The sequence below is a fragment of the Ictidomys tridecemlineatus genome, chromosome 16 (genome assembly GCF_052094955.1).
Source record: "Ictidomys tridecemlineatus isolate mIctTri1 chromosome 16, mIctTri1.hap1, whole genome shotgun sequence".
NCBI lineage: Eukaryota > Metazoa > Chordata > Mammalia > Rodentia > Sciuridae > Ictidomys > Ictidomys tridecemlineatus.
In genome coordinates, this window is record NC_135492.1 from 37,600,825 (window position 1) to 37,625,517 (window position 24,693).

At 64.6% G+C, this 24,693-nt stretch overlaps 1 protein-coding gene and 1 long non-coding RNA gene across 7 annotated transcripts; one reads left to right on the plus strand and one right to left on the minus strand.

Moving 5' to 3' along the window:
* Window positions 1–3,701: 3,701 nt before the first annotated feature.
* On the minus strand, window positions 3,702–22,489 carry LOC144371154 (uncharacterized). The gene is made up of 2 exons (XR_013431259.1): window positions 22,363–22,489; window positions 3,702–8,839 (listed from the first exon to the last, which is right to left on the minus strand). It is a non-coding gene; the product is annotated as an uncharacterized LOC144371154 (long non-coding RNA).
* Slc41a3 (solute carrier family 41 member 3) lies at window positions 5,041–22,842 on the plus strand. Of its 6 annotated transcripts, none has more exons than XM_078033380.1 (10): window positions 5,041–5,313; window positions 13,090–13,197; window positions 15,403–15,474; window positions 15,968–16,112; window positions 18,263–18,409; window positions 19,039–19,183; window positions 19,833–19,912; window positions 20,097–20,231; window positions 21,281–21,429; window positions 22,345–22,842. In XM_078033380.1, the coding sequence occupies exons 1-10, from the start codon at window positions 5,041–5,043 to the stop codon at window positions 22,552–22,554; spliced, it is 1,464 nt and encodes a 487-aa protein (XP_077889506.1). In that variant the 3' UTR covers window positions 22,555–22,842. The 6 variants fall into 6 exon arrangements, with proteins under 6 accessions (XP_077889506.1, XP_077889508.1, XP_005341828.2 ...); XM_078033381.1 differs by lacking the exon at window positions 5,041–5,313 and adding an exon at window positions 9,554–10,133; XM_078033382.1 differs by lacking the exon at window positions 13,090–13,197.
* The last annotated feature ends 1,851 nt before the right edge of the window (window positions 22,843–24,693 follow it).

Sequence of the window (24,693 nt, forward strand, 5' to 3'; positions counted from 1 at the left end):
GCTCCTTGCATGGGGAGCCCCTGGGCTCTCCCAGCTGCACCCATCCTGCGGGTCCCCAGCACCAACGCCGCCTGCCCCTGGGGCCCGCCTCCCACAGCGGTCTCCTCGGCATCCCAGCCTCACACCCCGGGTCCTCCCTGTGTCCACGCCTCCCAGAAAGTCCCTCTGTCCTTCCCAGGCTGCTGGCCCTGCTGGGCACGGCCAGTGCCTCCCTAGGAGCACTTCAGCTCCACCTGTAGCTCGCTGCCCTGCAGCCCGCGTCTTCGCCAAGCCCCCACTTGGCCTTTCTCTCCTTAAAATGACCCCGGAAAGAGAAAGATCTTTAAAAAAGGAAGTGGACTTTGACGGAAGCCGGCTTTGGGGGTGCGGGGACCCCCGCGAAGGCCTCAGCCCCGCGGCTAGAGCTCTCGCTTTGGGTCGCCCCGCCCACCCGAGTCCCCGCCCCCAGCCGCGTAGCCCCGCCCCTCCCCTGCTTCTGGCTCCTGAGGCCCCGCCCCTTCCCGCTCTCCAGCCCTCAGCCACGTGGACCCACCTGCTTCCCGTGCTTCCGGCCCCAGAGACCCCTGGCCTTTCCCTGCTCCCCGCCCCCCAGATGTGGCCCCGCCCTCTTTCCTGCTTCCCGCCCTCAGCCGCGTGGACACGCCTCCTATCCCCGCCCCCTTCCCGTGCTTCCCGCCCCTGAGGCCCCAGACCTCTGCTCTCCATCCCTCAGCCACGTGGCCCCGCCCCTTCCCTGCTTCCCGCCCCCGAGGCACCGCGCCCTTTTCGCGCTTCCGGGCCCTGAGGCGCCATGCCGTCCTTCGCTTCCCGCCCCCCTCCCAGCCTCTGTCCTGAGGGAGGCCCCGCGTCTTTCCTGTGCTTCCCGCCCCTGAGGCCCCTCCTCCCCTGATTCCCCGGGGCTCCACCCCTTCTCGTGCTCCCTGCCCCTAGGCCCTGAGGCCCGGCGTCTTTCCCGCTCCTGAGGCCCCGCCTCCTTCTCGTGTTTTCCCGCCCTGAGGCCTAGTGCCCTTCCCTGTTCCGACCCCAGCCGCGTGGCTCCGCCCCAGGCCCCGCCCCTTCCTGTGCTCCCAGCTCCCGAGGCCCCGCCCTCTACCGGTGCTCCCCTCCCGTCGCGTGGCCCCGCCCCTTCCCGTGCGCCCCGCCCCCGGACCCCAGCCTCCAGGCCACCCTGGCCGCGGCGCTCCGTCAGGGAAGAGCTGGGCCCTAAAGCCCGCGCTTGGCGCCTCCCGCCTCCCGCCAGTCCCAGGTCCCTCCCTGGCGCCCGGAGCGCCCTCGGCGGCTTCTTTTCCTCAGCCGCCCGAAGGAGGACCTGGTAAGCGCGGCGCTGAGCCCGACTGGGCTCCAGGGTGGGGACGGGGAAGCGGGGCGTGCGCGGAGGGCAGGTGAGCCTGGGCGGGGGACCACGACTCGAGGGCCCGGGCCGGAGGAGAGCAGAAGACGGGGAGGGTCCGAGGGGGTCCTGGGGGCGGGGGACGCCTGGGCTGGACCCGGGAAAGAGGAGCGCGAAGCTGCCCCTCGGGGGTCCTGGGGCGCTCCCCACCTGCAAAACCTGGGCGCTCGGTGGCCTGGAGTGTGTGCGGCTGTCCTGCTCCGACACCCCCCAGCCCCCCGCAGTCCCCTAGGACTCCGGGGACGTTCGCTGGAGGTCCCAGCGCATCCCCGGGGCTGGCTGAGGAGACTGCCCCACGTGGACTCGGCAGGAGCTCCGCGAACCCATCTGTCCCCACCACCGTCGTCAGGGTTTCCCCCCAGGTGCCTCCGGCCAGGAGAGGTGGCCTTCGAAAACCCAGCACTTGGGATCCTTTAAACCTGGTTCTCAGATGACTTCCCTGAGGTCCCCAGCCTGCTCCGGGGAGTCCCCCCGTCCCTAACAGGCCTCCTGAGGATTCTGAGGCATCTCTGATCTGCAGCGCTGGAGCTCAGAGGAGAGTGAACCAAGAGTAGGGACAGGCCAGGTCCCCTGGGATGAGTCCCAGGAAGCCCTCCAGCCATAGGTGCTTGAAACATAAAGTACCAAGCCCCGGATGTACTGTGCTTTTTCTTACTTGCCCATGATGAAGTTTAGTTTATGAACTAGACACGGTAAGAGGTTAATAATTACTCATAAAATAGCCCAATTATAACAGAATAGGCATTTAAAGTTGCCATTGTCGCTGCACTTGTGGTTTGGGGCCATTAGTCAGTAAGATAATGGTTACTGGAACACAAGCTCTGCCACACCCTGACAGATGCTGAGATGGCTACTGAGTGAGTAACGGACAGGTAGCCTATACACTGTGGACACGCTGCACAAAGAAAAGGTTCCCATTCTAGAAGCGGGCAGAACTGGGAGACAGTTCACGACGGTTGCCATGCACGATGGAACGGATTGCCAAGCTCAGGAACTGTTTGTTTTGAAATTTTCCATTTAGAAATTTCAGACTGTAGTTGGTCACAGGTAAAGGAAACCTCCAAAAGTGAAACTAGGGTGGAAGGGGGACTGTTGTCCTCTGTTTGGGGGTTGCAGAACCTGGGCCTGCCTGGTGTAGTCCACGATGTCCCTTGCCTCCTGGACCTGGGTGGATGCTAGTCTGTGAGGTGCTAGGACCCATCATCCCCAAAAGGGATGTGTGGAATGGGCACCCAGAGGCCCATGTTTGAGGCCAGCCTCACTGGGTAAATCAGACACTTCCGGATACCAATGGCCTTTTGGATCCCTGGGTCTGACATCCTTGGGGGTTAGTGGAACTGGTCTCGGACCCCTGACCATAAAGCGCCCTCTTCCCATCCTTTAGAGCCCCAGTGTGTTAAATTATTATTATCCTCTTTTTTGCTCACAGTAACTGAGCAGGCATGTCACCCCTAATCTGCACTCCTGACCTCTGTGCTAATGCTCAGTGACACCCCAGTACTCCCAAGGAGGCCCAGGGGCCTCTGACCACCATCCGCAGTGATACGAGGTCCCTGCTGTTTGGCCACAGTGTCCCCCCCTCTGTACAGGTCCCAGGTGACTTCCCTTGCTCCCCAGTGTTCACCCTGGCTCAGATCTTTCTATGGGCACAGGTAGGACCCTGAGACCTGCATGGTCACTGCCAGGTGGCCTTTGGCAGCCATAGACTCACCACCCCCATAGCAAGTGTGCCTTCCCTTCTGGCGACCTCAGCTTTGGAGCCCCCTGGTGGTGAGGCGAGGTTTTAATTGCTGCCCTCTGGGGGGCGCTCCTGGGCCGTCCTTCCCTAGTTTCTCCATTGCTTTCTGGATCCCTTGTGGGTTGACAGGAATTCCTCCTCCTCCCTATTTTCACTGTTATCCTTTGTCTATTTTATTGTGATTTTTCATTTCTTGGGGATTGGGCCCAGGCTTCCCACGGGCTCAGCATCTCTCTCTCTCTCCTCTCTCTCTCTCTCTGCTACACGCCATTTATTTACACAGCTAATAAACCTTTCATGTCCTGCCGATGCCCTATTTAAGCCTCCTGTTTGTTATTTTGCTTCCATTTTCCCCAGACACGTGAGCATTGCTTGCTTACCCGTAGACCAAAGTGCCTTAAATCTGAGTAGGACCGTCAATTAACATGTGATCCCTGTTGCGTTCTCAGTGTGCACACGGTCATCACAGTGTTCCACTGACCTGGTTTCCCTTAGGCTAAAAATGGCCAGAAAAACCCCAATTTGATGGGTAGGAATGTGTGCCTGTGAGTTCAACTAACGTCAAGTCAGAAGTATTTTTTAGTTGCATCTGCCGAACACATACCGACATTTTTCTTTATTATCTAAACACTACAATATAATAAACTATGGAACATTGGCAAATTTTTTGTGGGGGGTACCCGATACTTGAACTCGGGTGCTTGACCACAGAGCCCTGTCCGCAGCCCTATTTTCTATTTTATTGACAGACAGGGTCTCGCTGAGTTGCTTAGCGCCTTGCCATGGCTGAGGCTGGCCTCCAACTTGGGATCCTCCTGCCTCAGCCTCCCAAACCACTGGGATGACAGGCGGGTGCACATGCCCAGTTCAGGATTTTGATAGCCACCAGGGGGCGTGGAACCAGTGCCTACAGGTTCCAAAAACCACCCTATCCACTATTGCTAACGGATCCTTGGCATCGTTTTCCATGATTTTCTTAATTTCGCTGCTATCTTGTTTCTTTTTAGTGTCTCAGGAGTCTCACCACATTTAAGAGCAAAGAGAGGAAGGCAGGGCCCGGTCTCAGAGCAGCAGAGGTTGCAGGATCTAGTTGTTCGCCAGTTGGTTCTGGGTTGGGGACTGGGACGTGGTCGCACTTGGTGTCTGGGCCCACAGCCTTGGGTTTGTTCGGAGAGACCTAGTTCCTTTGATCACCTTGGAGCCTGGAGTCGTTCCCAGGGGTGAGGAGCGCGTTGCTGGTGGCATCCGCCTCCTAGTCCTGACCTAGTTTCTTAGTATTTTTGGAGTGTCCCGGACACTTTTCACCAGGAGAGAACCCAGGGGTGCCCGTGTGGTGGCAGGTCACCCAGAAAACACACCAAGACCCAGTGTCATCCAAACTGAAGGGTGCTGATCCCGACCGCTTCCTTGGGACCAGGTGTCCCACGAGAACATCGCTGCCCACGTGATGTGGAGTCTGGTGTACGGTGGACTTTGTCTGGTCACTGTCCCTACAGCCTGGCTCATGGCAGTTAACCCCTGAGCCCCCGTCCCCAGCCCTTTTTACATTTTATTTAGAGACAGGGTCTCGCTGAGTTGCTCAGGGCTGCACTCAGTGGCTGAGGCTGGCCTCCAACTTGCGATCCTCCTGCCTCAGCCTCCTGAGCTGCTGGGATGACAGGCGTGTGCCTAGGGCTCCAGGCCCCAGCCTGATTTTTCTGGTTGCTTTTTAGGTGGGCATTTTGGGGGGGACCGCCCCCTTCACATCTGCCGACTTCCACGGGTGTCTGATCTCACGCGCATCTGAAGTCCACTGCTGTAGGTGGGGGTGCGGGGCCACGTGGAGGCTGTAGGTGTGACACAGGGCCCCGGGTGGGACCTGCCCACACCTCTCCTTGTGTCTCCAGGTTGGAGCTGCGGGCCGGCCGCACAGATGGAAGCCTCGGAGCCCCGGCCGCGGAGGCTGGGACGCTGTGGCAGGCTGGAGGAGCTGAAGGTGTCACCCGCCCTCAGCTCGGGGAGCCTCCCCACCGCCTCCGGAGATGGGCACCTCGGGGTCCCTGACGGCCAGCGGGTGCCCTCCAGGCCCCAGGAGGCCGCACCCACCAGGGAGACGGCCCTGACCATCTGCCTGCAGGTGACGCTGCCCTTTGTCCTCGCGGGCCTGGGGCTGTCCTGGGCTGGCGTGCTGCTGAACTATTTCCAGGTAAGAAAGAGGGCGCGGGCGGGGCCTTGGCCTAGGGTCCTGCCTGCAGGATGGGGGCCGCCTCCACCCCAGCCAGATTCCTTTAGGTCTAGGGAGAGGGACTCAGTGTGACCCGAGTGGCACTTCAGAGGACAGTCGGGGAGCGGCACAGGTCGGTCGTCCCAGTGACGCAGGAGGCTGAGGCCACACAGCGAGCAACATGGTGGTGCTGAGTCTCAGAATTGCTTTCTTTTTGGTCCCCGGGATGGAACCCAGGGGCACTTACCCACTGAGCCCCGTCCCCAGCCCTCTGCATGTCTTATTCAGAGACAGGGTCTCCCCGAGTTGCTTGGGGCCTCACTAAGCTGCTGAGGCTGGCCTCCACCTTGCAATCCTCCTGCCTCGGCCTCCTGAGCTACTGGGATGACAGGTGTGGGCCATGGTGCCTATGTGCATTTATTTCACAGAATTTTTTTTAAGAAAATAAATAAAAGCTGGGCACAGTGACTCACGCCTGTCATTCCAGTGGCTCGGGAGGTTGAGGCAGGAGGATCGTGAGTTCGAAGCCAGCCTCAGTAAAAAGTGAGGCCTTAAGCAAGTCAGCGAGACCCCGTCTCGAACTAAGAGATAAACAGGGCTGGGGACGGGGCCCAAGGTCAAGTGTTCAAGAGTTCAATCTCTGGAGCCACAAAAATAAACGAAGATCAACTCAGTGAAACAGGGCACCGTTTAAACATGGCGGTGACCACACGTGATTTCGCCTCTTGGTCGAGGCCTGGTTCTTGTGCAGATGGGTCCGAAACCCGCGGCCCGTGTCCCTCTGGTTCTGTGTGACAGGCCACCTGGGCTGCAGGAGCCGCCACAGAGCGGGCAGTGAGGGCGAGGTGTGGCCCTGGGGGGGCTCCTCCTGCCGTGGCCGTCGTCCTCTGTGTCCGGATGCGGTCTCCCCCGTCCCTCTCTGGGCCTTAGTCTGAGGACACCAGTTGTGTGGGGAGAGGGGAGAAATGGTGGGGGAGCCTGGTGCTGGCTTGAACCCAGGGTGCTCCACTGAGCTATGTCCAGCTCCTCCCCTCCCCCCCTTTTTTTTTTTTTTTTTTTTGGAGACGGGGCCTCACTGAGTTGCTGAGGCCGGCCTCCAACTTGTGATCCTCCTGCCTCGGCCTCCCAAGTCCGAGGGGTGACAGGTGTGCCTCCCTGGCACCATCGTAGCAGCGATTTCTTGGTACCAGACCCCTGATCTGGGGCAGCCAGGGAAGTGGCATCAGGAGCAGGAGGAGTGGTGACTGGCTAGCCGCCCAGGCCCAGCAGGCCCAGTGCCCGGCCCTGATAAGGGGGGGCGTGACCAGGAACCTTATCCCCGGGAGCAGAGCTGGGAGGGGACCAGCCGTTCATGTCCCTCATTTCTCCAGGCAGCACAGGACCACCTCAGGCCTCTGCACAGTGGACACTGACGTCCTCACACCAACACTCACAGGGGACAGGGGACACGCTTCCCCAACCCACCAAGCAGGCCCTGGCCAGGGAGGAGAGGGCCACAGCCAGCCTGAGGGGTCCCTGCCAGCCTGAGTGCGCAGTAGGCGTCTCCCCGGAGCCCAGGACTCCCACAGTCATTGGCCTGTGGCGCTGGTGACAACCGGAGGTCCACGTGTCCCCTGTGACCTAGGTAGGAGCTCGGAGCACCCCCTAATGGAGGCAGACGCGTAGGTGGCCTGCAGCTCTGTGGGCCACTCTCCTCCTGGGCCACCGTGGGACGTTGCGGCTTGGCTCAGTCGGTGCTGCCTGGGCTCTGGAGGCTGGAGTGACCGGCGAGGCTGGGTGGCCGTGGGGGGGCCGTGGAGACCTTGGTTTCTGTTGCCTGATGGTGAGGCGCAAGAGGCGGGCAACTGTGCCCTGGCCTGGGAGCTTAGAAAGTAGTGCCCACTGGCCAGTGGCTCCGCTGGGATGGCCGCCTGGAGTTTGGTCCCTTGTGCACCCCTTGGGTGGGTGGTGTTCTTTAACAGGGACTCTTGGGGACCCGCCAATAAGAGACAGGAACTAACAACTCTGTAAGTCCCGTCACTCTCACGCAGCACATCTACAAAATAGTAAGTCATCATCCCAGTGGCTCCGGAGGCTGAGGCAGGAGGATCGCAATTTGGAGGCCAGCCTCGGCCACTTAGTGAGGCTCTAAGCAGCTCAGGGAGAGCCTGTCTCTAAATCAAATAGAAAAAGTGCTGGGACGTGGCTCAGGGGTCAGCGTCCCTGGGGTCAGCCCCTGGTGCCAACAGCAACAGCAGCAGGTTGTCCTTTGGGCAGGGAGAACTGCGTCAGGGGGACAGCGCAGCCTGCCAGGGGACCTTGGCTTCACCAGGAACCCGCTGGTCAGCAAAGAGCATTGAGTCCGAGCTGACGGGTGTTCTGGGTCACGGTTGGGTCACCTTTTCATGGTGACAATTGTTCTGGTCACCTCCTTCCACCCCACTGGGCAGGGTGGGAGGGCCGCCTGGGGGAGGGTGCACCAGGGGTGACGGGGACAGCAGTTACGTGTCCCCCACACGGCCTGGCGGGGGAACATTCTGTGCCATTCAGGGAGGCCACACCCGGGAGCGGAGTGGGCACGGGGTGCGGAGGCCGATGGGGGAGCAGGCGGGGGACCTGGTTCCTGGGGGTGGGAGCAGCCCGTTCGAGTGACTCCGAGGGCTGCTGGGAACCGAGGGCTGGGACTTGTGTGAGAGGCAGGGAGCATGTTGTCCACAGGAACAGGACGAGGAGGACTGGAAGCCCTGTGTGTCCCCCAGTGTTGGCACAGCAGAGCATCACGGTCACGTTCAGTCGGGAACAGTGGCCCACGCCTGTCCTCCCAGCAGCTGGGGAGGCTGAGGCAGGAGGATCGTGAGTTGGAGGCCAGCCTCGGCAGCTCAGTGAGACCCTCTGTCTAAATACAAAAAGGGCTGGGGTGTGGCTAGTGGACGAGGGCCCCCAAATAAGCAAGCAAGCGACCTTGTCACGTTGCAGGGACGATGACCAGAGTCGCTCACAGTCCTACCTCTGCAGCCAGAGAGTGCCACCTGACCACGTGGTTCTTGTCCTTCTGGACTTTTCTGTGCGTGTGAGAGCGGTGGACGGGCCATGTCCCCAGGCCCAGGGGCAGGTCTGCAGGATGCAGAGGGCGGCCCTGAGCATTGTGGGATAGGAGCTCCCAGGCTCTTCTGAGAGGCCACAGGACGGGGACAGGGACAGGGACAGGGACGGGCCTGGGGACTTGGGGGCCAGCAGGAGGCGCAGAGCGGGTCCCTAGGAAGTTCCTTCGGGGGCTCAAGGCAGGTGGGTGCGTCTCTCCTGATGGTGGAGTACTCTGTCACCCTTTCCCAGGGAAGGAGGGGACAGCCAGGGGACGGGGGACAGCCACCTCCTGGGCGCCCTGTTCTCGCGGAGAGCAAGCTCTGGTGTGGAGTACACGGCGTGGCCACGGGTCACGGCAGAGGTGCTGTGTGGCTTGCAGCTGGCCCGGGTGAGGGACGAGGTGTCCAGCTAGGGGTGGTCACCGTCGGGTTGGGGCAAGTCCCCTCTGCAACAGGAAGCTGGTGAGAAGCGTGCGGGGCCCAGCTGTCCCCAGCTGTCCCCAGTACCCGCCGTGTGCTAGTGACCGGTGGGAGGCCGCCCTGGTCAGCACGGGTCTCTGCTGTGGCCCCAGAGCCCGTCCTTCCGCCCCACGCAGCTCCTGCAGGGCCACAAGCAGGTGCCCGTCTGGCTCCCAGGGTGGCGGGCGCAGGACTAGGGGCCACGCAGGGGAGTGGCCGGCTGCCCGCGAGCCCGGGACCCCAGGCAGGAGGCTGTGTCCGGCCCCCTGCCCGGGGCTGCTGCCGGCTGAGGCCTCTGAGCAAGACCCGACCAGCCTCTGCCGCTGGTGCCCGAGGAGCATGTGGGGGACACGTCCACCCACAGGAGGCGGGCCTTCCCCGGGTGGCCCTTCTGTCCTGCTGGTCAGGTGGGCAGGGCAGGGCCTGACCCCACTAGTGGGAGGTAGCGAGGTCACCTTGACACGTCACCCGAGCTTTCCGGGGAGAGCCGGGATGCTGTGGCTGCGGGCCCCTGGACACTGCCATTGAGTGACCCCAGGGCTTGGCGTCCTTCCTGGAGACCCTCAGAGTCCTTGGCCCTGGGCTGCCCGGGAGGTGGGCTGTGGACCGAGGTCTCCGCAGGCCCTTCCCTGCCCGGGGTGGGGCCACCAGGGCATGTGGAGGGAGGTGGCGGCCCTCGCCGGGGCGGTCACCAAGGCCAGCCCTACGTGGGCTCTCTGTCCACTCCGCCAGCGTGGGCTGAGCCCCTGGACACTATCAAGGTCGCCGCCAAGGGACGGGGAGCCTCCCTGGCAGGCTGGCCGAGGGAGATTCCAGCTGACCCGAAGCCACTCTCCGAGGGCGACCTGACCGGCAGGGAGTGGACAGCCGGTGCCGGCGGTCCCCAGAACGAGGCTGGCTGTCACAGTGGCCTTTGTTCCTTGCTCCTGGGCTCTGTCCTTGGCCCAGGACCTGCCGGGAGCCTTCTGAGGCTCGGGCCGCTGACCCTCCCGGCGGCCTCTGCGCCTGGACTTGTGGGGACGAGTGTCGTGCTGTGGAGCAAGAGGAGGCGACGGAGGCGCCCGGGCATGTGGCCAGCGCCTGGCCATGGTGGTCACGCAGCTGAACCTGGAGTTCCGCTTCCAGGGCCAGAAGCTGCGAGGCTTCAGCTGTGAGCTCACGCGGTCCCCCCACGGGGTGCCCCTCGAGACCCCCCTCTCCACGGCGTGCCAGGTCACCGTGCCCATCCTGCTGTCGGGCCTGGGCATGATGGCCGCGGGCCTGCTGATGAACGCCGTCCAGGTGGGTGCGGGGCCCGGGGAGGGCGTGCGCTCGGACCTGGGCGTCGGGGGGTCCCCTGTGCACCCCGCATCTGTGCGCCAAAGCGCCACTCGGACGTCCCTCCCCAGGCTTGGCCGGCGCAGCTCGGCTCCCGTCCTGGCCAAGGTGTGGACACGGGCAGGGCCTGCCTCCCACCTCCCTGCCTCGGTCTCCCCATCTGTAAAGTGGGCTGATGGCAGCACTTGCTGAGAGCCAGGAGCCTGGGAGCCTGTGTCCTTGTCCTGTAGAGCCGGGTCACTGGCCCAGCCGCCCCTCGACAGAGCTGAACCTTGAGCTCTGTGTGTCCTGAGTGATTCGGGTGACGTCATTTGGAGCAGTGAGGGGTGTCTGCTGCCTGCCGTGACGTCCTCGTGGCGCTACTGCTGCGCTAGGGAACCTAGAGAGGGGCGGGCGCAGGCCTGTGGTCCAGCTGCTCGGGAGTGTGGGCGTGGAGTGCTGTGGAGGCTGCTCCCTGGTCCTTTAGGGTCTCACATGCAGAGGTGAGGTGGCCTGGGGACTTGCCTGCCCCTCGCCCGCCCAGAGACGGGGACACGGGGCAGCCACCACCAAGGAGAGGCCGTCACACTTAGCAATGGGACGCTGCCGGAGTGTCGGGATGGGTGGCCCATCAAGTCCCATGGGACAGAAAACACCAGTGTCGGGGCCAGAGCCCTGGGCCCACCCCAGTGCCACGCACGTGCAGATGAAGATGATAAACAGCAGCATCAGGAGTGCGCTCCCACACGCCTGCACACGCACACGCACACGCACATGCACACGCACAGTCTGGGTGTACAGGAAAGCGCTGACCCGAGATCTCATGGACTCTCCATCCTGTCTGATTCCTAGCTTTTCTTTTTTCGGTGCCAGGGATGGAGCCCAGGGGCCCTTAACCCCTGTGCCCGTCCCCAGCCCTTGTTACGTTTTATTTAGAGACAGGACCTCGCTGAGCTGCTCAGGGCCTCAGTGGCCGAGGCTGGCCTCCAGTTTGCAGTCCTCCTGCCTCAGCCTCCCGAGCTATTGGGACGACAGGTGTGCGCCCTGTGCCCAGCTGCCTCTGACTTCTGATGCCATGATCCACGAGCAGTGTCCCCCCGTGTGTTTGGGGACCACGTGAGGACCCTTAGGTTGGGCACCTGCTCGGGTGTGGATTTGGCAGTGATGGTTCTAAGTGGCTGGGGGACAGTCACATCAGTGTGACTACAGTCTGTCCTAGGAGCAGTATCGAAGATGTCCTGTAGGGTGAGGCTGGGGACAGCGAGGAAGACCAGGGTAGTCGTGGCCAAGGCTCAGCCACCCCACCCCATATGGCAGAAGCAGCAATGTGACCTGGCCCCAGGTGACAGGGACAGAGGCCTAGGTGTTGCTGAGGGGTGGTCACAGAAGTCTGGCTGTCAGGTTTGGGACGAGCACTGGTCGAGACAGGACAGATGGCCACAGGTGGGCCTCTGCAGGGAGGCAGGGGTGTGGAGGACGGAGCCTGCAGGACACCCAGCCAGCACTCCACGGGGTGCACAGGGGTGACGCAGGGTCTGGTCACCTCCCCTGTGCAGGCCCGCGGTGCCTGTCACTGGACTTGTCCCTGCTGCCCGTGACAGTCTTGCGGGAGGGGTGAGCCAGCTGCCCCAGGACGCATGTGAGGGACTCTGTGTCCTGTGTCACGGGAGCCCGGGGCTGATGCTGCTGGGAAGACAGGGAGGCAGGGACCGTGCTGATAAGGGCTTCGGCCTTTGCCCGGTGACACTGTTTTCCTCTGTGACCTGGACCCGGATGCTGGAGTGCCCGCTGAGTGGGGGTCAGGGCGAAGCCGAGCAGAGGAGCAGCAAACGGAGGTCTGAGGGCGTGGAGGGGCGCACCCCTGTCGTTCCGCCCCTTGGGAGGCTGAGGCAGGAGGATCACAAGTCGGAGGCCAGCCTCGGAACTCAGTGAGGCCCTGTCTCACTTGGCTCCTGGGTCCAGTCCTGGTGAGGGTAGGAAGGAGCTCCCCGCAGCGTTGCGACTCCATTTCCCCCTGTTGTGTTGTGCCGTGGCTGTACACGGTGCTCTGTGGGACTGTGGCACTTGGTGACACCTGGTGCATGCACATGACCTGATTGGGCCACTCCCAGGACCAGCCCTCGGTTGTAAGAAAGACACACACACACACTCACACACACACACCAGGGATTGAACCCAGGGGGGCTTGACCACTGACCACACCCCAGACCTTTTTATATTTTAAGACAGATTCTCACGAAGTTGCGGAGGCCAGCCTCCAACTTGCGATCCTCCTGCCTCAGCCTCCCCAGCCACTGGGATGACAGGCGTGGGCCCCTGCGCCCGGCTTGTGTGAATTTGTCAGTGTTTGCTGAGGTGGCGTCTCCGTCACGCAGATGCTTTGAAACATTCAGGGTCTGCAGACCTGTGATCCCAGATCCCTGGGAGGCTGAGACGGAGGATCACAAGTTGGAGGCCGGCCTCAGCAAAGGGCTGGGCGTGTGGCTCAGCGGTGGAGCACCCCTGGGTGCAACCCCCCAAAAGTCGAAGGCCCAGCTCGGAGCTGGACAGTGACAGACGCAGACTCGCTGCCCAGGAGCAGAGAGCACCAGGCCCCTCACCCGCGGGAGGGGGTCGCTGCCCCACAGCAGCTGGCCGCGCAGATGTGACGGGGACCCTGTCACTTTGAATTCTGCACTGATTTCCTACCAGGCGAGACGCGTCCTGGGCCTGCCCCCTGCCCTGCCCGCTACAGGCCGGAGAGGGGGGCCCAGGCCCATTGGTGCTGTCACTGAGACAGCAGTGTCCCCAGCCCCACTGACCTGGGGCTTAGTTCAAAGCCACTGAAGGCGTTGCTTGCCTGGTGGCTTCCGTGGGGACCAGGAAGTCCCCGCCACAGGCTCTCGGGGACGTCTGGGGAGACACGGGGCGGGCGCTTGACCCCCTGCCCGCCCTCTTGCAGCACTGGCCCGTGTTCCTGGAGGTGAAGGACCTGCTGACGCTGGTGCCACCCCTCGTGGGGCTGAAGGGGAACCTAGAAATGACGCTGGCCTCGCGGCTCTCCACCGCCGTAAGTTGACGGGGGACCAGGAGCCTGGCTTGGGGACAGCGCTCCCACCACCGGTTTCCCCAGGTGGCTTGAAGGAGGTCCCATGTGACTGTCCTGGTCCGGGCTTCGGAGAAAGACCCAGGGGCACTTAGCCCCCGAGTTGATTTTGAGACAGGGCCTCGCTGAGTGGCTGAGGCTGGCCTCCCGCTCCCAGTCCTCCTGCCTCAGCCTCCTGAGCTGCTGGGATGGCCGCACCCCTCCCCGCCTGCCTGTGTGATTCCCAGCCAAGCCCGGGGTCTGAGGCTGGCTCTGTTCAGGACCTGCTGATGGCAGGTCACCGTAAGTCGAAGGACCAGTGTAAAATCCAGGTGGGGACAGATGGCACCTCAGTTATGCCACATGTGACTTCCGATCCGTTTGCTAGGGCTGCCAGAATCACAGCCGGCTGCCTCCAGCCGCGGGACACACCGTCCCCTGGGTCTGGAGGCGGCAAGTGTGAGACCCTGGGCCCCTCTCCTGGCTTCTGGCCGTTGGGGACACCCCTTGGCCCCCAAGGCTGTCACCCGATCTCTGCCTGGTCACGTGGTAAGCCGTCTGGACTCGCCCTGATCAAGGGCGTCTGCAGAGACCCTGTTCCCACATAAGGCCACCGCCCAGGAGCTGGGTCACGGCTGCAGCACCGTGTTAGGGACCCAGTGGCAGCCCTCAGTGTTTTCTGGAATAAATTCAAGAGGTGAAAGTGTGTGTGAGACTCCATCAGGTGCGGCTGGCTCAAGGCGCCTCCTGAAAACACAGGCCAACAAACAAAGGTCAGCTGCCCACCCGCAGGGGACGGCGTCCTCCATGGGCACCCCATGGCTTCTGTGCCAGCCTGTGCCAGGCCCAGAAGAGCAGAGGAGCCGAGGGGCACGCAGATGGGAGTGCAGGGCCCCACGGTCACCCTGGCCCCCACAGAGACTCCGGAACCCTACTGTGGAGTTCCCCACCAGATGGTGCCAGTGACCGTGAGCGTGGCCACCGCGGGTGACACTGGGGATGTGAGGTCTGAGCACTGAGGTGGCGGGCACTGTCACCTGGCCCTACACGTTGGTGGCTGGTGGGACTCTGCATGCGGCCACCCTGCTGGGGGTTCCGAGAAAGGGGTCCCCAGGAGACGTGCTGAGCCGGGCGCAGGGTGGAGTGCAGGAGTCCCTATGTGACCATGGGAAGGTGACGACCCCTTCACGCCCCTGCGTCTCATCCAGTGACGTGCCATCCCCTCCTGGGTCAGCGTCCACGTATCAGAGAGGACACTAGGCCTTTGCTTGGGGGGCTGGCTTGTTTGGGTGAGCATGACAGTCCCCGGCTCTGTCCATTTACCCACAAACGCCATCATTTCCCTCTTCTTTGTGGCTGAGTAATATTCCACTGTGTACAAGCACCGCGTTTCCTTGTCACTCATCGCTGAAGGGCCCCTGAGTTGAGCTGCCGTAGGAGTGACGTGCCGTGTCACCACAGAACACAGGTTTGAAGTCCCATGGGCAGTGTACATCTCTGGTGTCCCTTTCGGTCCCTGTCATGTCTCCTGGGTGGATCTGTGCATCTCTTTTCTCAGATCCCTGCCGTTTGTGGCCATTAGTCCTTCAGACAAGCCCCTTCCTGTCTCTGCCCTCTGCTGTCCCCGTCCCACCCCGTCCTCGCCAGCTGCAGCCCGGGCTTCGCCCTCCCCTGCTTCTTCTTGCTGGTTCCATGGGGACCCCGAGTGGAACCATTTGCTCTGCACTGAGGACAGGCGCGGTGGCCTGTCACCCCAGCGGCTCTGGAGGCTGAGTCAGGAGGATTAAAGTTGGAGGCCAGCCTCAGCCACTTAGCGAGACTCTGTCTGTAAATACATCAGAAAATACAGGGCTGGGGCTTGGGGTCAGGTGGCCCTGGGGCCAATCCCTGGTACCAAAAATCAAGGAGCAAAGGATCCTGGGACGTGTCCCTCGGATGGTCGGGGAGCTGCCCATGGGGGGCCCCTGACCCGAGGGCAGCAGGTCCCGGCTGGAGGTCTCACCCGAGCTCTGGCTGTGAGCTCGAGGACAGGAGGTGGCCACGCGGTCATCAGGGACACGAGTGCCCACCCCACGTCACGCGGTTCTCAAGGAGCCGTCCCTGCTGGGTCAGAGTCCTTGGACTGGTCTCCGGGCGGTGGCCCCTGTGGAGACGCGGCCGCCCACCTGCGCCCTGCTGTGTCCCTCGCAGGCCAACACCGGGCAGATCGACAGCCCCCGGGAGAGACACCGCGTCATCAGCAGCAACCTCGCCCTGGTCCAGGTGAGTGTCCCCTGGACACACGGCCTCTGCCCTCTCGGAACCTGCGGCGGGATCGTTCCAGTCGGGAAGGGGGACGGCCACGGTGCCCTTGTCCCCACGCTCTGGGCTGAGCCCTGAGAGCCGCTGGCCACGTCCAGCTGTTGGTGGGGCAGCTGGAGGCTCTGCACACGAGGGCGGGGGACACTGCTCCTGGGACCCGGAGGCCTCCCTGCCTCCCGGCCTCCTCCCTTCCATGCTGGCTTCTCCGAGAGTCACCCACACTTGGTGGCCTCTGGCCTCCCCGTCCACACCAACAGGTCCCCCTCGTTGGCACATGATTGGCCTGTTACCTGGGAGGCCCCCTGTGGCCCTGCCACCAGACCCTGAAGTCCAGCCCGTGTCAGCACAGACAATGTGGCACTGTCACCTGTCACCCAGAGCCCCCGTGTCGCCCTGTGGGACTCCACCCTGCCCAGCGGCCTGGTGGGAGGTGACCTCACTCCTGTCCCCACAGTTGCAGGCCACCGTCGTGGGGCTCCTGGCTGCCGTGGCCGCCCTGCTGCTGGGCGCTGTGACGAGGCAGGAGGTGGCCGTGGCCCGGGTGGCCCTGCTGTGCGCCAGCAGCGTCATCACCGCCTTCCTGGCGGCCTTCGCCCTCGGTGAGCCACGGACGGGCGGGTGGTGCTGACCACGGTGTGGGCGGGCGGGCAGAGCCGAGGGTCCTCGTGGCCCACCTGTCACCCCCCATCTCTGTCCCCACCCCATCTCTGTCACCCCCCTGATTTCTGTCTCCCCTAATCTGTGTCTTCTCCCCAATCTCTGTCCCCCCTCATCTCTGTCCCCTCCCGTCTCTGTCCCCTCCACTTGGGTGACGCCCGAGCTCAGCTCTCAAACCCCAGCTGGTCACCGCCCACACGAGGTCACACGGGGACATGGGGGGGGACTCCGCCTGGCCAGGGAGGCCCGTCCTGTCTGCTCGTCCCTGTGCCAAGACGGGCCTTGTCAGGAGCCCATCTGAGCGTCCCCGTCCCCACCTCGGCGTCCCCTCCCTGGGCAGTGGCTCCTCCCAGACGGCTCCCCCAGCCCTCAGCTGGAGTGAGTGGGGACAGCCGCCTGCGGGGACGGGGACACTGCTCCCAGTCGAGGGCTGCAGGCTGTGGCCCTGGTGCCCCGAGGCCCTGCCCTCCACTGGGCCTGGGGACGCTCGCTGGAGGCCCCAGCACTGCCCTGCCCACTGTCCCCTCCCGCGGTGGCTGTCCTGTCACAGCCGCTGTCCTCCAGGGCCCTGGGGGAGTCCGCGGCCCAGGGTCTCACCGTCCTCTGACTCTGGTCTCTTGGGCCTTGGGGACAGTCCTGCTGCTGCTGTCCCGGGGCCCAGCAGAGGGGAAGACGGGGACACTGGGCCTGAGCTGTCCCAGGGACGGGGGACCACAGTCGACATCAATGTGTCACTGGCTTGTGGAGCCAGCGCTGGGGAGAGGACAAAGTGTGACAGAGTGGCCTATGGCTGGGGTGGGGGCCTCGCCACGCCCGGAGCCGCCTGTGCCCCCCACACGGGGCCTTGGATTCGGTCCCTGGCCTGCAGGGCCCTGCTGACCCGGGAGTGTCCACGGGTGGTGCGGAGCCAGCGGGGACCAGCCTGGAGCTGGCCGGGCTCACTCCCTGCCCCAGCCCCGCCCGGCCCTTTCCATATTCTATTTAGAGACAGGGCTCCCCTGAGTGTGAGGGCCTCGCTGCTGCTGAGGCTGGCCTCCACCTTGGGATCCTCCTGCCTCAGCCTCCTGAGTAGCTGGGATGACAGGCGGGGGCCACCGCGCCTGGCTGTGGTAGGGATTCGTAAAGAGCTGTCCCGAGCTGGTAGTGTCCCTCTACTTGACCCCCCAGGGACTCTCCCTGGCCCACCAGCTCAGCCGTGCACTGGATTCACCCTGAACTGGGTGGCATGTCACGGGAACACCAGGCCAGGCACGGTGGCGCACCCCGTGACCTCGGCTCCGCAGGCAGGAGGGTCCCGGGTTCAAGGCCACCCTGGGGAGACTGGCCTCTAAAGAAAAAGGTGAGGCTCCCCCAGGTTCCTTCCCCGGAACGAGGAAAACACGGGGCTGTGGCCTGGTCACAGGATGTGGCTCAGGCCAGCTGGTGGTGACAGTCTCAGGTGGCACTGAGGAGTGATCACTTTCCGTTTTCTGGAAAGGCCCTCTCTCCTGTGCTGGGACTGAACAGCCTGCGTCACTCCTGGCCACAGGGTGGCCACAGTGTCGGGACACTGCCAAGCAAGCGCCTGCCAGGCTCTGTCACAGGTGGGGAGAGGGGACAGGAGACCACGTGTGACAGTCACAGTGCACATGCCTCTCGGGTCCCCACGGACACCGAGAAGCCACAGGTTGCGTCCTGGTGCCCAGGGACGGCCTGCCGGGCTCCCGAGTCGGGCCTCCACCCCACGGGCCTCTGCCGCTGGCCCGCCCTGCCCCGAGGACGCTGTGCCCTCCTGCCCATCCCCTGCCTCTTCCCCCAGGTTCTGTCCCTGGTCAGCCTGTCCCCCGAGAAACCTGCAGGCCACGTCCCCAGCCAGGCCCTGCCCTCCCTTTGGGATGTCCCTTCCACGCACGGGACTGTGAGGTCACCTCCAGGTGGACGGGGTCTGGGGGCCGCCTGCGCTGATGAGGGACAGTGGGAAAGCTTTGGGCAGCTCCTCGCCCCCCCCCCAGGCCACACTGGGCTCTCCTCCCACCCTCTCAGGTCTCTGGGTGATGGGGAGGTCCCCAGCAGGTCCCCTCTGACCTCCCTGGACCTGCCCCCCCCTCCCCAGGCGTGCTCATGGCCTGCATAGTGATCGGCGCGCGGAGGCTGGGCGTCAACCCCGACAACATCGCCACGCCCATCGCGGCCAGCCTGGGGGACCTTATCACGCTGTCCATCCTGGCCGTGGTCAGCAGCTTCTTCTATAAACACACAGGTGGGAAGACATTCAGGGACAGGCGCCAGGCAGGGGAGGCTGAGGCAGGAGGATCACAGGTGGAGGCCAGCCTCAGAAACATGGAGGCCCCCATCTCTAACTGGAATATAAAGGGCTGGGGACGTGGCCAGGGGTCCAGTGCCCCTGGGTTTAATCCCTGGCACCAAAAAAATGGAGGAGGAGGAGGAGGCCAGGCCCAGATAGGTCACCACCAAGGCCGGGTGAGCACTGGGGCCCAGGTGTGGCAATCAGAGGGGACCCTGTCCCCTTAGGAAGGAGCTGGGGACTGCAGTCCTGCAGCAGGTCCTAGGACCCCCGGGGCTGTGCGGCCCCTGGCTAACGCAGGGAGCAGGTGGCATCTCCTGATGTCGTCACCTCCTGTCCTTGGGGCCACCCCCAGGCTGCTTGGGAACGGGGCAGGGTCGTCCCTTAAGTGCTACCACCTGGTCGGCATGGGACATGGCACTGGAGGTGACCACCTGGGTGGGGGCCCAGGGTGCAGTGTCTGGGAAGTCACCCACCTGGTGGGACAGGGGTGAGAGGTCCCCTCAGCTCGCAGTGTCCCTGGTCCCCAGCCAGGCCAGGCCTGGGCCAGCGGGTCCCCAGCAGCCGGTCCCTTCCTCCTGCAGACAGCTGGCTGCTGGCCCCGCTGGTCTGCCTGGGCTTCGTGGCCCTGGCCCCGCTGTGGGTCGTCCTGGCCAAGCGCAACCCGCCCATCGCCAGGGTGCTGAGGCTCGGCTGGCCGCCCATCATCCTGGCCATGGTCATCAGCAGGTGAGGGCGGGGCCAAGAGCTCTGGGGCCCCAGGGGGAGGGGCCTGGGGGTCGGGGCCAGCGGGTCCCTGGGCAGCTCCCATCCTGGGTGACACCTCCTTCTCCCCAGTCTCGGCCACCGTGAGCCAGGGAGCTGCCCTGCCCGCCCCCTGCCCCAGCTGGGGACGTGGACAGAGGCCAGTCCCACGCTCCAGAGCCCCTGTGGGACCCCGGCTGGCCCGTCCCCTCTCCTGGCAGGGGACCGTGGGGCCGCCCCGTCCCTGCCGATATGTTCGGGCCTGGGTCTCGGGCTGTGGTGCAGGCGCCCCTGCTTCTAGAAGGTTCTGAGGCCCCTTTCCTGGCCACTCTGCCCTCCCAGGCCCCAGGTCTGGCTGCAGCCTGTGGGGATCCCGGGGGCACCAGGGTCCTGGTGGCCGTGTCCTCCCTGAGAGCTGCTCCACGTGGCCAGGAGCCACCCATGACCCTGCCACTGTCCCTCGGGGGAAGGGTGTCTGCATGTTGTCCTCTGCCTGGCCCCAGGGACAGTGAGGGGGCACAGGACGGGGGACACCAGGGGCCACGGCAGGCTGGGACGGGGATGGCCCCGAGAGCGGTGCGGAGGAGCCCGAGTGTCCACCGCGGTCACCGGGCGCCATCTGCTCTCCGCCCAGCTTCGGGGGCCTCATCCTGAGCAGGACGCTGTCGGAGCAGCGGTACGGTGGCATGGCCGTGCTCACCCCCGTCATCTGCGGTAGGTGCCACACTCGGTCCCCGCGGTCCCCAGCCCCCTCCCTCCCCATCCCCTGGCCAGGCCTTTCTCAGATGAACTGAGAGCCAAGGGGAGGAAGCCCTGCCCGGTCCCTGTCCCCGAGGTGCCACAGGCCTGCAGTCGTGGCCGCTCAGCGCAGGGCCCAGCGGCTCCCCGTGTCCCGCAGGCGTCGGTGGCAACCTGGTGGCCATCCAGAGCAGCCGGATCTCCACCTACCTGCACGTCCGCAGCACGCCCGGGGTGCTGCCCCTGCCCATGAAGGGCTTGTGGCCCCGGCCCTGGGCCACCTTCTGCAGCCCAGGTGGGTCCAGCCCGCAGGCCCCTGGGGACACTTTGTCTTTAAAGAGCAAGTGACATGAGAGTCTGCAGCGGTGGACGCCTGAGGCGGAGGGGACCCTCCCCCAGGTCCTCCTCCCGTGTCCACCGCGCCTACCGTCTGTCCACCTGGGCAGGTGACCGTGAGGTCAGGGGCAGGTGGCTTCTTGCCCTCTGGGAGTCCAGAGGAACAGACAGGACAGACAGACGAGCCCTGGGTCATGGACTGTGGGACGATCCAGAAGGCCAGGCCCAGGGCGTGGGGAGGGCCAGGAGGGGCAGGTACTGGGACAGGGATCGGCGAAGCAGAGGCCCAGAGGCAGGAAGGAGCTCCGGTGGCCTGAGGCACTGGAGGCCCATAGGAGGCCCGGGGAGGAGGAAGCAGAGGCCACCCCCCTTTTTTTTTAGTTGTCTAGGGACACAGTGTCTCTATTTTTATGTGGCGCTGAGGGTCCAGCCCACTGCCTCCCACACGCCAGGCGGGTGCCCTCCCACGGAGCCCGGTCCCCAGCCCCTTTTCTATTTTATTTAGAGGCAGGGCCTCACCAGGTGGCTGAGGCTGGCCTCCAACCTGTGATCCTCCTGCCTCGGCCTCCTGAGTGGCTGGGAGGCCCTGGCACCACGCCGCCCAGTCACGTTAGCTGTTTTTATCACACGCTCCTTGTCGGCCTCCTTGGAGGTTCCCGTGTCAGGCAGCGAGGCTGAGTCACAGTGTCCCTGATGTCCCCAAGCTCTTTCCCACCTCACTGCCCGCACCTGTTCTCTTGCCTGTGCCCGGAATCTTCTCCCCCAAATGTAGCTCTCAGCTGAGATCTCGGGGTCACGTTGACCCCGGGGACTCGTGCCTCCTCTCGCACCCACGATGCCCCGCTGTGTCACCAGGCTGACTGTGGCGGTCGCAGTTTGAAATGCCCCTTGGTGCTCTGCAGCTGTGACTTGGCTCCCTTCCTGGACACCAGCCCCGTGGGGTCAGCTGGGAAGGCTGTGGCCCTGGCTGCCGCGCGGTCACAGGGGCCCGGTCCTGTGTCCCTGCAGAGATCAACTCCACGTCGGCCCGCGTGCTGCTCCTGCTGGTGGTGCCCGGCCACCTGCTGTTCTTCTTCGTCATCCGCCTGGTGGAGGGGCCGGTGGTGGCCAGCAGCAGGACCTTCGTGCTGCTGTACCTGCTGGCCGGCCTGCTCCAGGTGAGGACACTGACCAGCGCACGAGGTCACTGGGTCAGGCCGCCGGCTTTGTCCCCTGCCCTCGGGAGCCACTGTGCAGTGGCAGTGTCCATGGCTCAGAGGACAGGGCAGCCTGGCCCGCCCGCCCGGGGTGCTGCAAAAGACATGCGCGGCTCCTGGTCAGGGCTGGTGGCCTGGAGGACGGTGGCGTGTGGATTTGCCCTGGAAGGTTCTGGAAGGGCTAAGTGGCCAGCGCTGCAGGGCAGAGTGTGCACGTAGACCCCAGTGGGGGGCCCAGTGGGGTCTCAGGAACCGAGCTGAGGCAGCAGGGGGGTGGCAGCAGGTCTGTGTGGCACTGCTGGAGGCCAGAGCAGGAAAGGGCCCCCAGGAGGGACAGAGGAGGGTGGCCTCCTCTAGCCAGAGCAGCCGCCGGGCTGCGGAGCGGCCTGTCCCGTGTTGCCGGAAACTTCTAAAAAGGGGCATTTGAGCCGGGCACCCACTGCCGTCCCAGCGGCCCGGGAGGCTGAGGCAGGAGGATCTCGGAGTGGGAGGCCAGCCTCAGCAAAGGGCGAGCCCTGTCTCCAGATCAAACACCAACGGGGCGGGGCGGGGCCATGGGCGGGACAGGAAAGGGGGCGGGGCCATGGGCGGGAATGGGACAGTGGGCGAGTGCCACAAAGAAGCCTGGGATTCAGGTGGCCCGGGGTCCCATCAGCGGCGCCAAGGAGCTGTTCCAGGGGGACTGGCCACACGGGAGGGGGAGGCCGCGAGGGGACCCAGTGTCACCCACCGCCACCCACCGCTCGGCGTCCCAGGGACCCGGCGCCCTCGTGGTGACCAGCACCAGGCTCGGCCCCCGGAGGCTGGAGGCGCCCCTGGAGCCCGCCTGGTGCCCCTGCCGGCCCTGACGCTCTGCCTGTGTCCCCTGCTCTCCAGGTGGTGGTCCTGCTGTACCTGGCGGAGGTGGCGGTGCGGCTGACGTGGCACCGGGGCCTGGACCCCGACAACCACTGCATCCCCTACCTCACGGGCCTGGGGGACCTGCTGGGCACCGGGCTCCTGGCGCTCTGCTTCCTCGCCGACTGGTCCCTCGCGGGCGGGGCGGCGCCGGGCGGCGGCTCCGCGTGGACCCCCGGCCCCCCCTGACGGCGCCCGGGCGGCGGGACGCTGGCTGTCCCCTGCAGGACCCTCACGGCCACTCGCCCTCCGCCGCAGAGCCGCGCAGCCGCGCGCACCGCCCCTTTGGACGCCAGAGACGGACTCAAGCCCGGAGCCTCTTGTGCGCGTGCGCGGAGCTGCCGGCCACCGAGTGTCGGAGTGCGCATGCGCGGGGCGGGGCCGGGTCGCACCTGCGCAGGAGGCCGGCGTCGGTCCCCAGGCCTTTCCCGGTGGCCGCCTCCTCGTTCTGTTCCTTTTTAATTTTTTTTAGTTGTAGATGGACTCGGGGTCTTTATTTTTATGCGTGTCCGAGGCGAGCGCCCCGGACCCGAGCCCCTCGACCCCGGCCCGTCCCCTCCTGTATGTCCCAGCGGGGACTTGTGTCCCCCGCAGCGGTCGGAGAAGTGGAGTAAACCCCGCCGCCTCCTGGCCTCTGGCGTCCTCGACGACGCGCGGGGTGGACCTCTAGCCCTGCCCCCACCCCCGAGGACAGGACTGGACCCGGGTCACGTTGGGTCCGCAGAGGTTCGGGCAGAGCGCGAGGAAGGAGTGTGCGATCGCGGCCGCCGTCGAAGGGCAGAGTGGCCAAGGGGGACTGGGGCGGGAGAGCCTGGCCTCGCCAAGCCAGCACGGAGGCCGGTCATCACCGGCTGGGAGGCTGAGGCAGGAGGATCACAAGTTGGAGGCCAGCCTCAGCCACTTAGCAAAGCCCTGAGCCACTCAGGGCTCCCCCTTGGCACCAAGAATAGCGCAGTCCCCATCCCCCCCCACACCCCCGCCATGTGCCCTGGAGGCTGTGGTTGCCGACTGAACCTGGTGACACTGGGCTCTGGTGGATGTTGAATGAATGAACTCTCCTAGAGGAGGCGGTGACATGGCGTCTGGCAGCCAGGCACTCCGCCTAGAGCCCGAGGCAAGCACCTGCCGCAGGGTGTGTTTACCAGGGCGTCACGGGGACTTCTCCCGGGATGGAGGAGGAGGGGGCTGAGGCTGGCCTCCAGAGGAGGGAGGACGCTCTGCCTCTTTTACAGCGGGGACCTGCTCTGGTGTCCTGTGCTCTCCCCGTCTCTCCCAGGAGCTGGCCCCTGTGGGGAGGGACAGTCCTGGGACGGGTTCCCTTAGCAGCAGGCTGTCTTCATACAGATGGAGAGAGGGCCCTGCAGGCGGTGGCCTGGCCATCGGGGGGTTGTCTCCACCTTCCCAGACCCAGCTGGTCCCAGCCTCCTGGCCTCCCCTTAGTTCTGGCTTCAGCCTCTGATCGCCAGGCGGGCCCAGGCTACGGTGGCAATGATCTGTTTTTAAGTGACTTTTGCAGCTGGAGGTGGCCAGCGCCTTTGCGGTCTGTGCCCATCTTCAGGAGGCGCTGGATCAGCGCCCAGCCCCAAGTTCCCTGTGCCCTGAGGGAATCCTGACCCCCGTCCCACAGGCTGAGAGCACCCAGGGGAGGAGCAGCCCCACGCGGGGCTGGTGACCAACGCCCTCCTCTGCCACGAGCCAATGACGGCGACTGTAAGCTGTTTAATGGGGTACCAGGATGGAACCCTCGGCCTCCGAGCCCCGTCCCCAGCCCCATGTTGCGTTTTATTTAGAGTCGGGGTCTCCCTGTGTTGCATAGGATTGTGCTCAGTGGCTGAGGCTGGTCTCCAACTTGCAGTCCTCCTGCCTCAGCCTCCCGAGCTGCTGGGATGCCAGGCGTGCGCCACTGGCCGGGCTGACTGTGATGTTTTGATTCAAATTATGGCGGAGGGGGTGGGACAGGGGCTCTGGTGGCAGCTGGCAAGGACACCTGGCCTTGGTGTAGGACGATGGCGCCCTCTTCAGGTGGGCCGAGCCGTGACCCTGTGGGCAGATGGGGCGGGGCGGAGGGGTGGCTCCCTGGGAACCGTCCCCAGCTTCCTACCCCCCCCTTGTGTCCCCCCCCCCCCCGCAGCCTGGCCCAAGGGACGCAGCTGGCCGTCCCTGCACTGGGACCTGTGGCACCAGGAGCCCGAGTCAGCGTCCCCTGAGCTGTTCCCGAGTCTGGTCACAATGACGCAGAAGCTGACAGTGTGTCCTCTGGCTCAGCCTGACGGCAGGGGGACAGCTGCGAGCCCGTTTCCTGGCCCAGGGTCACACGGATGGCCAGAA

Excerpts from the sequence above, each read along its gene's own strand:
- Slc41a3 (XM_005341771.4), top strand. The coding sequence starts at position 5,041 with ATGGAAGCCTCGGAGCCCCGGCCGCGGAGGCTGGGACGCTGTGGCAGG. Across the intron at positions 19,913-20,096 it reads GCTCACCCCCGTCATCTGCG|GCGTCGGTGGCAACCTGGTG; the intron begins GTAGGTGCCACA and ends CGTGTCCCGCAG. Across the intron at positions 20,232-21,280 it reads GGCCACCTTCTGCAGCCCAG|AGATCAACTCCACGTCGGCC; the intron begins GTGGGTCCAGCC and ends GTGTCCCTGCAG.